The 12,284-nt window shown below is 45.6% G+C and overlaps 1 protein-coding gene across 1 annotated transcript; it reads left to right on the top strand.

Annotated features, from left to right (window-relative positions):
* Positions 1-2,280: 2,280 nt before the first annotated feature.
* On the top strand, positions 2,281-6,026 carry Gpx2 (glutathione peroxidase 2). Its single transcript, XM_048415966.3, has 2 exons — positions 2,281-2,588; positions 5,419-6,026. Exons 1-2 carry the CDS (start codon positions 2,367-2,369, stop codon positions 5,767-5,769), a joined length of 573 nt encoding a protein of 190 aa, XP_048271923.1. The 5' UTR covers positions 2,281-2,366; the 3' UTR covers positions 5,770-6,026.
* Positions 6,027-12,284: the final 6,258 nt, after the last annotated feature.

The raw sequence follows: 12,284 nt of genomic DNA on the forward strand, positions 1-12,284 counted from the left end.
TGTGGATGAATCAGGAAGGCCCTTTCTGAAGGCATGAGGAAGGATTGGCTAATGTTTCACAGGCTTGTCATTGGATACTCCATGGGGCAGACGCAGATTGGATCATGGGAAAAGCTGTCGGGGATGTGGAGATGCAGGGATAAACGATGGGAGTGTGGGTAGAAGAAAGGAATAAAACAGCAGGGCAATGGTTGTCCTAAATCTCCATTGCACTTCAGAGAGCGTTTGCCATACTCCTGGGCAGTCACTATGTGGGAGGGAGTGGTTATCTTTATGAATTCAACAGATAAGAAAGCAGGTTCTCGGCGAGCTTTGAAGACTTGACAAAGGGCCAAGAAAAAAACCAGTTACGACTAAAAACCAGTGCCTTGGACTGTCTTGATTTAGAGTCTAAATGGAAAAACTTTGGAATATCTATCTAGAAAAATCTCTCTAAGCAATTCTCTTGCAGTCAGAACCGAGAACCGCCCACCTAGGCTTTTCTGCCTACTAAGACTTAGAACAATTGCTCTGGTACAGAAAGCCACAGGGAAGAGTGTGTGTGCCCAAAGTTAAAAGCTTTTGGAAAGTGGGGGCAGTGTGCACATCTGGAGACAATACTTTAAGAATATCTCATCATTTTTACTCAACTCTGAGAAGGGGGCATCCAGGGGACCCGTGAAAGTCCTAGATTTTCATGGAGAAAACAAAGTACAAACCTGTTCCTCACTCAAGACTCATGCACGCTTGAAGAGGGCTTTCAAAGGAACAGTGAACAAAAGGCATCTCTTCAGAAGCCGGGGCTTCTGGGGGAAGAAGCTTTAGATGGCAGAGAAACCTGGCAAATTAATATCCAGCTCTTATTTATATCATCACCAGGTCCCTCTGACCCCACAGCTTAGTAGGGACACCTACTGGCTGTCTCCAAGGACTCTGCAGTCTCAGCAGAAGACCTAACTCCTTGCCATGCCATCTGTGGCATCACAAGACTCTGTTCCCACTCGGATAATGGAAGCTTGTTTTTAGGCAGCTGTCAGCCGAGACTATGATCCCCACAATCTGAGACACATGTGGAACAAGCTATGAAGCAGAATTTCTGAGCACTCCCTGGCCTGTAGTTTCTTTGCCTCTCAATAAATCAAAATCTGAAGACTAGCTGCCTCAGCCTTGCTTGCTGACTCTCTTCTAGGATCTAGGAGACAGCTCCCAATGGATATGTACCTGTGAAAACACCCTCTGGGAAACATTTGCCTTATTAAAATAGCCAGGATAAACCTGATGGATAGCTTTACAGGGGAGGAACCAAGTGTTTCTTAAAATCTCCTTATTTAGTTGGCCAATGCTCGAATAACGGGGGTAGCTTGGACAATGGTCTTTTCAGCTGCTAGAGTTAACCCCAGTGAGAGCCCTCAGCAGGCCAAAGACATCCCACCCCACACCAGTGACTGACTTTGAAGACATCCTTAGTAACCACAGCTGCTTCGCCTTCCTGTTCATTTCCTCCCGTGAAGAAATGGTCACATATTCACAGAAGGCTCTTAGAAATCTCAGAGACTGAGCCGGCGCCTGAGAGGGAGATAGGTACAATTCATCTACCTAGAATTTACCATATGTTCTGAGACTCCTCCTGATCACTATGATCACAGTGACTCCATCCTCATGGCTGCTGGAGGAGTGTGGAATGGAGGTGGAGGTTCTAATGTAGGGCACAGTAGAGCGCGGGGACAAAGTCCTCAGTGAGCTCCAGGGCAAGAAACAGCGTTCACTGAAAGGCTTTCTTAGACAAACACAGCTTCATCCCTTCTGCCTGGTGCAAACAGAGGCACTGAAAGTCATTGCTTCTAGGAAACACGCTCCTTCTAAGGGTCCTTTCGTAGAAACATAAGGATAGTATATACATCTTTCACCCATCATCTGAGCCCCAATTCAGACCTGAGAACATCTGCCCTCTCTCACACTTCAGAGACTGGCGCTCAATACATGCGTTTTCAAAATGTCTATGCCAGGCAAAACCACTGTGCTGGGGCGAGCAGGAGTCAATCTTGCCCTCTCCCTCCCTTTTTTTCCTCCCCATTTGACCTTTAAGGCTCTGGTTTCCAGCAAAGAGTGAATTATTCACATCCTCTCATAGATATCAAATTGGCCCTTTCCAGGCTGCCAGTAGGGTGGGACAGAAGGCGGCTTTGTTCAGAGACTGTAAATAGGCAGAGCCCCAGCCTTGTTCAAACAGAATGCAGGTGGGTGCCTGTTTTTACTAACCCATCCTAGACAAGCTCAACAGCACCTGGTGAAACCCTGCCTGTCCTTCCTGGCTCCTCCCTCCTCCCCACCTGGCCACCAGACATAAGTGGGCTCACGCGACTGGGCAGGGCTCACTGCACTTCGCCATGGCTTACATTGCCAAGTCTTTCTATGATCTCGGTGCCATCAGCCTGGATGGGGAGAAGATAGATTTTAACACGTTCCGAGGTCGGGCGGTGCTGATTGAGAATGTCGCGTCACTCTGAGGAACAACCACCCGAGACTTCAACCAGCTCAACGAACTGCAGTGCCGTTTCCCCAGGCGCCTGGTGGTTCTCGGCTTCCCCTGCAACCAATTCGGACATCAGGTGAGGAGTCCCTGGGGTTTGCTTCCATGGCACTTGAGGGAGATAAAGCAGGTAGTGAGTGGGTGTTGGAAACATCTGGAACTGAAGGGCATGCTTCATTAGTGTAGGTCCAGGTGAATGCGAAATACCACAGGGAAGTAGTTATGGTCTGAGATTAAGTATTGGGTGTGTGCCTTTTTTTTTTTTCTGACTTTCCAGAATATTCTGAGGGTTGCTACCAGGTCTCTCCATTGTGTCTTTGCAAAGTGATTCATTAATTATTTGTTGCATGAATGAGTGGAGAAAATAGAAGGTTAAGGCTCAAACTAAGCTGGCATGGTAGGCCATTCCTGTGATCCCAGAATGACAGTGTGAGGTGGGGGCTGAGGAGGGGTGTGAGTCTGAGACCAAACTGGGCTACACAGCAAGACCTCATCTAAAAAAAAAATTTTTTTTTTAAATTTTTAAAAAACCCAGCCTGCGAAAATAGCTCAGTACTTGCCTTGCATACACGAAGCTGGGTTTGATCCCAAGCATTGCGTAAGCCTGCTGCGGAAGCTTGCCTATAGTCCTAGCACATGGGAAACCGAGGCGGATCAGGAATTAACAGTGATTCTCTGACTACAACCAGTTCGAGGCCAGCCTGGCCTGGAGCTATCTCAGACAAACAACTAGGAGCAAACTGGCGAGTTGTAGGGAGTCCCTAGTCCCTGCAGCAGCATCCTGAACTTTAATGGCCCTGATGCTCTTGAAGATGCACTTAGCTTCCTGTTTGAGTTTCCTCATCTGTTGATTTATTATTTTATTATTAGTTCATAGGTTTATTGTGAGGCTCATAAAATAAACACATGAGAGTAACTAGAAAGATGGAGTAGGGGAATGTGAACCATCTTATTATTTAAATCAAAGGCTTGCTTTTGTCAGCAAATTGGAAAAGGAGTGTGGGAGAAGGGAAAAGTCCGCGGCATGCATACGCCTGCTCTGGACATCACATGTACCTGTCTGTCTCTGAGTCACGTGTTGAGTTATTAAAGAACTTTAGCCCATACACCTCAAGCTATCTTTTAGGGATTCTGTTTCTACTTAGGATTTGCCTGTACAAACCAGACAGGTGTCCCTAAGCGGACTGTCTAATTAGAGTCCCCTTAGTTTGACTCACAGTGGCAGGAAGGTAAGGAAGGGTGATGGAGACAGACACAGGAAGGGTGGCTGTGATAAACCAGAGACCCAGCTGTCACTGTGCTTACAGCTCCTTCCCCCGCAAGTCTCTTTGCAGACTTTGCTTCACTGGGGGCACATCACTTCCCCGGAGGGGCCTCTGACTTTACACCTCACTTGTGGCTGGCTAGCTGCTGGAAGGAGTCGTTGCACTATGAGATATAAGTCTAATAAAGATTAGCTGGGGCTCAGAAATGTCAGGATGGCCTGGTCTGACTGTGTTAATGGTTTTAGTAGATTCTAGTAGGCAGGCACTTGCACAGGGGGCTAGCTGACTGTCAGCCTGGAGAGGAGGGGTGGAAAATAAAGGTTCTCACCGGCATTTGGGATGGGGTAGGACAGGGGTGGCAGTGGTGAAGGAAAAACAGGGAACAGGTTCTGAGCTAAAACATTCTTAGCTGAGTACAGTGGATGAAGATGAGGTTCAAGGGTCCTCTGTATAGCAGTTAAGAAATAAAAGGAGTGGTTAGGTACCCACGTCTTTGTCTTTAAGTACTTAATTGCTTAACAACCTCCCCTACCCCATTCCAGAGCAGTCACCTTCTATCCTGTTGGTCACTAATGGCCCCATTTAGAGTGCATTCATCCTGGTCACTGACTTGCTTTGCCTTGGTAGCACTGGAAAACGAAAACTCCCTTGGATGGGGTCTTTCTTCATCAACGCAGCCTCCTATTTGCATTTTAGTTCTAGGACAAGGAAAGATGAACGCTGGAAACTATAATTGTCACTCACCTGGGTCTTACTTCACCCTTGACTCATGAGCTGCACAGGGCACAGGCAAAGGACACACTCAACACACACAGGACCAGAAGGGAACAGAACCAGGGCAGAGGAAATGAAAAGATGGCAGTAGGAAGTGTGTGTGTGTGTGTGTGTGTGTGTGTGTGTGTGTGTAGCGTGCACACGTGTGCATTAGTAGGTACACAGGTAGAAGGGCAAGTTCTGTGCATAAATTGAGCTTCTTTCCTTCTCCCTGAACTCAAGGTTCTCTGAAGGACCAAGTACACAGTTGATTGCTCAGGATAGATTCAGGTCAGGAGCAGCTGTTCAAAAGTGTTAACCTTAATTACATTTATTTATTTATTAAATTGAATGTGTGTGCAGGGATGTGCACATGCCACAGTGCACACGTGGAGGTTAGAGGACAGTTGTAGGAGTGGGTTCTCTCCTTAAATTATGTGTCACTCCCTGCTCTGAAGTTCTGGATGTAGCCTAGCATTCCACCAGACAAAGACCATGGCTGCTGAGAGGGCCCAATGGGTAAAGAAGGCACCAAGCCTGCCACCAAGCCTGATGACCTGAATTTGATCCTCAGAATCCACATGGTGGAAGGAGAGAAGCGAATTCTGCAGGTTGTTCTCTGACCTCTGTGTGCAACACGGCACTCATGATGTGTATACACACACACACACACACACACACACACACTATAGAATACATGTAAAATAAAAAAACCAACAACACAATGGCTGGGAGAGAGTAAGGCAAAGCAAGCGGAGAAGAAACACACGTATAATCAACACATGCTTGCACACACAAAGGAAAGGAGGAAGAGTTGGAGAAAGAAAGATTTGCACTGGTGGATTCTTGATTTCCTCTTCATTTTCCTGCTCTTTTTTTCCTCTCCTCCAGGAGAACTGTCAGAATGAGGAGATCCTGAACAGCCTCAAGTATGTCCGCCCTGGGGGTGGGTACCAGCCCACCTTCAGTCTTACCCAAAAGTGTGAGGTCAACGGGCAGAACGAGCATCCAGTCTTTGCCTACCTGAAAGACAAGCTGCCCTACCCTTATGATGACCCCTTCTCCCTCATGACCGATCCCAAGCTCATCATGTGGAGTCCGGTGCGCCGCTCAGATGTGGCCTGGAACTTTGAGAAGTTCCTCATAGGTCCAGAAGGGGAGCCATTCCGTCGCTACAGCCGCACCTTCCAAACCATCAACATAGAGCCAGACATCAAACGGCTCCTCAAAGTCGCCATCTAGATGGAAGCTGCTCAGTCTAGGGGTCTCTCACCGTTTCTGGCTCAGTGTACCCTCAGGAGACCCAGGGGGACTAAGCGTCCCCTTCACCGAAGCGCCTTGTCTGTTCCCTACAGCTCCCTCAAGGCTCTAAGTCTGGGGTAGGCTCTGGGCCTTCACAGAATGATGGTATCTTCCTAAACCCTGTGGGAGGTGTCTGAGAAGTTGTGAAGGGCAGAGCCAGCCTCCTCTGGAGTTCAATAAAGGGACGGTGTGGAAATGCCTGAGTCTCTGTATCTTCCTTTCTAAAACTTTCAAGAATCTTATTTTATTCTTATTTTATACATGTGTGCAAGTCAGGGGGTTACTTTGGAGAGTCGTTTCTCTCCTCCTACCTTGGGTTCCAGGGATGGAACTCGGGTCATTGGGCTTGTCTCACTTACTGAGCCACCCGTGTCTTCTTTCTTAAGAGAGGTAGAAGGGGGTAAGAACTGTGGGTGCCATGGAGGGGCTGGAACCACACTACGTTTGGTAGAGTGCGACTCTGATCAAGGGGGTACCCCAAATTACTGTCAGGACTAGATGCGCAGTAACAGTTGGAGTTTCAGTAAATGTGAATTTATCATTTCATGGCTCTTACAGAACCAAGCGAGAAGAGGAAGTAATAAAGCTGCTTAAAGAGAAGAAAGAGATAGTGGCCCCTTAGGCTGAGTATCCTGGCTGGTAGCCTATAGCCAAGAAGACATCTCATCATTGTGGGTCCTAGAATAATTAAACATTAACTGACAGCATCTACTGACAGCAGGGGTGTAAATGCGGTTGCCAGGAACACAAAAGGCGCTTTAGCCTCTTCTTGGTTACTTGCTAAATGTGAAATTTCTAAAATTACATTTTATGTGTGTATGAGTCTACATATGTGCTGTGGCATGTGGGGGTCAGAGGACAGCTTGCAGGCTCCCTCCACCAGGTGGGCTCCAGGGACTGAAATCAGATTGTCGGGCTTAGAGACGCAGAAGTTCACGTTCCACCTTAGTTCTTCGCAAGCTCAGGCACAAACCCAGGCGCAAGGCAACGAACGGAGGCATGGATGAGTGATTGGGTTAGGCAGGAAGGAATGATTGGCTTGTTGTCTTCTTCCATGACAGTAGGGACAGAAGAGACAGAGGTATGGTTACATTTATGCCCTTCATGAGTATGGGAACACACACACCATACCCTTTAGAGCAGTGGTTTTCAACCGGTGGATCATGACCCCTGGGTTTGAATGACCCTTTCACAGGGGTCACATATCAGACATTTACAGAAAGATTCATAACAGTAGCAAGATTACAGTTACGAAGTGGCATGGTGTGGGGTCACCACACCATGATGAACCATATTAAAGGGCCGCAGCATCAGGCCAGTTGAGAACCACTGCTGTGGAGACTGAGTTTATAATCTGCCCACGTGATTGGCGCTCACCGTGAGGACAGGCATGCCAAGTGGCTTTGTCAGGTTCCTCACCCAGTGCAAGCACATTCAGAAATAACCACCACCACCGAAGTCAGGGTCTGCCATGCTCTGGAGAAGATTCGTTCCTGTTACATTTTTCCTTCCGCCACCAGATGGACCGTCTCTGTCTTGAGGCCCTCTTGGGGGACAGTTCTCCGAACTAGGCACCCTGCTAACAAATGCCAGTGCTAGCGCTCCTTCCCTTTAATCCGCTCCTCTCCATCACTCCCAAATGACACCTGTCTGACCTTTAGCTCAAACTGCCATTGACCATGCTTCATGCCAAAGGGGTAACCTGAGTGGTACAGTGGGAATTCCCAGGCATTCTTCTGAGAGACCTCCTGTCCAACTAAGGCTGCCCTCGCTTTCACTCTTGAAAATTCAGCCCTTTGGATGGCTCACCTTCAAGCCAGCAGCTGGGGTATAAATTCTTCTGCAGAAGGACCATGCTAATTTTAGAGTAGTCATGACCGAGGCAGATTCTTTCCCTGATGAAATGGGATAAGGCATTTGTGCAGGGCGCTACTATGGATTTTTTTCATCACCTTGATGGTGTCTGCCTTTGTATTTGTTAACAGACAGCTATCCCGGATGTCTCGCTAGCCTAGAGGTTGGCATTATGCCACTGGCAATTTATGGTGTGATATGCCAGCACAGTGTGTTGCATCTTTTCCAGATTGCTCAAACTAAATGAGTAATTATGGGATTCCAGAAGAATTAGAATTTCAGTATAAATAATTTTACATAGGGTCAGGAGGGGCAAAAATGGTAGAAAGTGGGCTCTTCACTTAGGCAATGCTGTTTGCTTTAGACAGGATCTGACTAGTTTTCCTCAGAAGGGAACAGAGAGGCAGGATGACCTTCTATGACGTTATTGTTAAATGAAAGTAAGGGCTGATTTCTTTTATCCTTCATCGCATTTGCCCCTGCTTTGCCCTCAGAAGGGGCAGCTTATGGTCATCAGCAAGCAATATAAAGATTTAAAGGAATCACCTACTTTCTTGAGTAAACAAAATCTTTTAATCAATTTTTTCCCAAGGACACTCAGGAGTAGGAAGAGGTCTCCTCATTAATAAGCTCCGGCAGCAGTGCTGAGAAAACGCTGCTCAATTTAGGGGAGTGCCCGGCTCGCTCCTGAGGACTCTCCACTGAAAGGGGTGCTTATGACTTATAATCTTTATGACTATGTCCCACAGCTACCTCTTACATTAGTCAAACTCTAGACCTTCTGGTAAACACCATTAACCACTATAATCCAAGATGCCAGTAGCTGGAGTCACTTATGTTCACATACTGTAGGATACTTTATATATGCATTATTCACGGGGACACCATAAGGAATTCTCTCTCTCTACAGAAAGGGTAGCTGGATAGATTAGCTGCACCACAACCTGTAAGTAATTCTAATAAATCCCCTTTTCTCTGTATTTGGAAGTTAAGCATGACACGAGATCTGATTGTGTGTCAAATTAACAAGGATGGACTTGTGACGGCTATTCTTGGTTGCCAACTTGACTACATCTGGAATTAACTAAAACCCAAATGGCTTGGCACGTCTGTGAAGGGTCTTTATTTCTTAATTAAATTATTTGATGTGGGAAGACACATTTCCAATTCAGATCTTTGAGGCGAGAGGATCCACCTTTAATCTGAGACATACCTTTTGCTGGTAGCCTATATAAAGTCCTTGCTAGCAAGCCCACTCCTTCACTGACATTAGAGCCTACTTTATGGGAATTCTGGCATATTCTAAAGACTAGCTGAGACATCCAGCCTCCTGGACTGAACAATTCCTGGAATTTTAGCCCTTTGTTGATAGACAGCCATTGCTGGAACAGCTGGACCACACACAGCCTGTAAGTCACTCAAATAAATCCTCTATCTATCTATCTATCTATCCATCCATCCATCCATCCATCCATCCACATACACTCTATAAGTTCTCTTCCTAAAGAGAACCCTGACTAAAACACCGGGTAAGACATCTACCAAGGATAAAGGGCTAGTAAGTAGCAGAGTTGAGAGTTGAAGCTTTCAGCACAATGAGTTCTTGGAAACAGGGTGAGATTCTGGGGGGAAAAAATTGTAAAAGTTAGAGGAACAGGAAGTTTGTTGATATTGCATCTCCCAGAAATGTCAGCAAAGATAGACCCATGAACTGTTATCAACATGACTGCCTAAACTAAACCAGAGCAAGGATGCCACCAATAGAAACGCTAATACAGAAGGGGGAGAGGCCTCAACCATGGACTAAGAACTACAGGCAACTAAGAAATGCTGAGTGGGAAAAACCATCTTCCCCAGAGAGCCCCATTGGTTATTCAGTACCAAGTGGTCTACCCTGAAATTATATACATACAAGTAACATACAGACTGAGCAGGTTGCATTTCTATATTTAGGAATATAATATACATACATATGTATGTATGTATGTCTAACAACAAAGGAAAAAAGGCATGAATTTGAGAGCAAAGGGAGGGTCAAAGAGGGAAAATGATGTAATTATATTTTAATTAATTTTTTTTTGAGATAGGGTTTCTCTGTGAAATAGTCCTGGCTGTCCTGGAATTTGCTTTGTAGACCAGGTTGACCTCGAACTCTCAGAGATCCACCTGTCTCTGCCACCTAAGTGCTGGGATTAAAAGCATGTGCCACCACCACCAGGCTTAATTAATTTCTTTTAATTATATAAGTTTTGGTTTTGTTTCTCAAGGTAGAGTTTTTCTGTGTGTACTCCTGGCTGTCCTGGAACTCACTCTGTAGACCAGGTGACCTTGAACTCACAGTGATCTGCCTGCCTCTGTCTCCTGAGTACTGGGATTAAAGACATGTGCCACCACCGCCTGGCTTAATTAAATAAACTGCCCAAGAAAGAGCACTTGCCACTCTTCGGAGAACTCAAGCTTGGTTTCCAGTACCTACATCCATTAGGCAGGCCACAAATGGCTGCAACTCTAGTTCCATGGGATCTGCCATGTTATTTTGACTTCCTTGGTCAGCCACATACATAATGCAAATATACACACACAGAAACATAAAGATAAATTTTAAAAATAAAAAGCTGCCAGGCAGGGAAGTGTACACCTTTAGTATCAGCACTAGGAGGAAGGCCAAGGCTGGAGGATACCTGCGACTGGGAAGCAAGCAGAACTGTACAGTAAGTCCAGGCCAGTCAAGGCCACATAGTAAGATCCTGTCCCAAAGCACACAAAGAAACCACACAGCTCAAGTCAGACGTCCTTCCAGCACAGAGAAGAGGAAGTGGGCACAAAGTCCTACTCCAGCTGAGAAGCTGTTTGCAACGGATAGCTGCTAGGAGAGAGAACACTTGTCTTCAGCTGAGTGTCATTGGTTTATCAACCACGCTCCAGGGCAGGCTCCATGACCAGTAGTCGGCCAATACAAGCAGATGCCACGGTTATTTTGTACTTGTTTTAATTTTTTTTTTTTAAGAAAAAAACAGGAAGTTGGGTGGGTAGGGAGGTGATGCAGGGATCTGGGAGGAGTTGGGAGAGGGGAAAGAATGTCGATATAGTGTCTGAAATTTTCAAAAAGTAATTAAAAACATAAAAAGAATACAATAACTAACAGCAAAAACAAAAGTGCGAAGTCAGTCAGGTAGATTCGTGATTGATCATTGTAAGGTGAAAAAGAGAAAGCCAGGACGACTGACCCACAGTGACTTCCTTTCAATAGGAAAGACTAATGAATTTGTCTGGCTTTCCTTTATTTGAACAGAAAAATAAGAAACCAGCAGAACTGGGTTTAAGACACCTTTATTCTGTTAGCCCCCCCCACCCCGAAGATGACAGGCTCGCTAAATAACAGTGAAATAAATAGACAGGATCTTGTGTTTTGAAATTTTCTAAGTTATCTCCAAAACAGGTGGATAATTGTGAAATACTGTAATAGATAAGGTGTCTTGGGCGCATATGGTATCATACTCTTCAGCTTCAAATGACTAAGCCGGAAGTATCGGCAGACTCCAAGAGGGACCACTCAGAGGCTGTGATGGCTCACTGCTGCTATTTACAGAAATGAAGCAGTTCTCTGCCTTTGGATTCATTTCCTGAAACGATTTCCTCAGCAGGTCAGATACAGATTTGTAGAAAAATGGAAAAACATTCTCTAGGAATAAACCAACTGACCTTCTGGAGCAGCTGACCTAACTTCTGAGTATCTTTGTATGGCATGCCTAGGTTCTGTGGAGGGCTGTCACTGATACCACCGAGATGACCTCTTCCTGACTTGCAAAGTTTTATATCTCATGATGCTCACCTCCCTGCTAGGAGGAGGTCACCATGGCAGCCATGTGATTCTGAGCTGCTGATTTCATGTATGTTCTTCCTGACTCTCAACCTGGACCTACAAGGGCATCAATCTCATGGCAGTGTAAATAAGTGTGTTTCCTTCCCCTCCCCTTCAACCCCATTCCCACCCTGCCATGTTCCCATTTTACTCAGATCTTGTCTATTTCCCCTTTCTAGGGGAATCCATGTATGTTTCTCTTAGGGTCCTCCTTGTTACCCAGGTTCTCTGGGGTCATGGACTACAGGCTGGTTATCCTTTGCTTTATGTCTAATATTCACTTATGAGTGAGTACATACCGTGTTCATCTTTTTGGGTCTGGGTTATCTCACTCAGGATGGTTTTTTTTCTAGTTTTATCCATTTGCCTGAAAATTTCAAGATGCCATTATTTTTATTACTGAGTATTCCATTGTGTAAATGTACCACATTTTCTTTATCCATTCTTCAGTTGAGGGTTCTGGCTATTACGAATAATGTTGCTACAAACATAGTTAGGCAAATGTCCTTTTGGTATGAGTATGCATCCTCTGAGTATATGCCCAAGAGTGGTAGCTGGGTCTTGAGGTAGATGGATTCCAAATTTTCTGAGAAACAACCATATTGATTTCCAAAGTGGCTGTACAAGTTTGCACTCACACCAGCAATGAATGAGTGTTCCCCTTACTCCACATCCTCTCCAGCATAAGCGGTCATTAGTGTTTTTAATCAGAGCCTTTAAGAGTAGTTTTGATTTTGCA

Source organism: Myodes glareolus, chromosome 11, assembly GCF_982192425.1.
Source record: "Myodes glareolus chromosome 11, mMyoGla1.1, whole genome shotgun sequence".
In the NCBI taxonomy this organism is placed as follows: Eukaryota; Metazoa; Chordata; class Mammalia; order Rodentia; family Cricetidae; genus Myodes; species Myodes glareolus.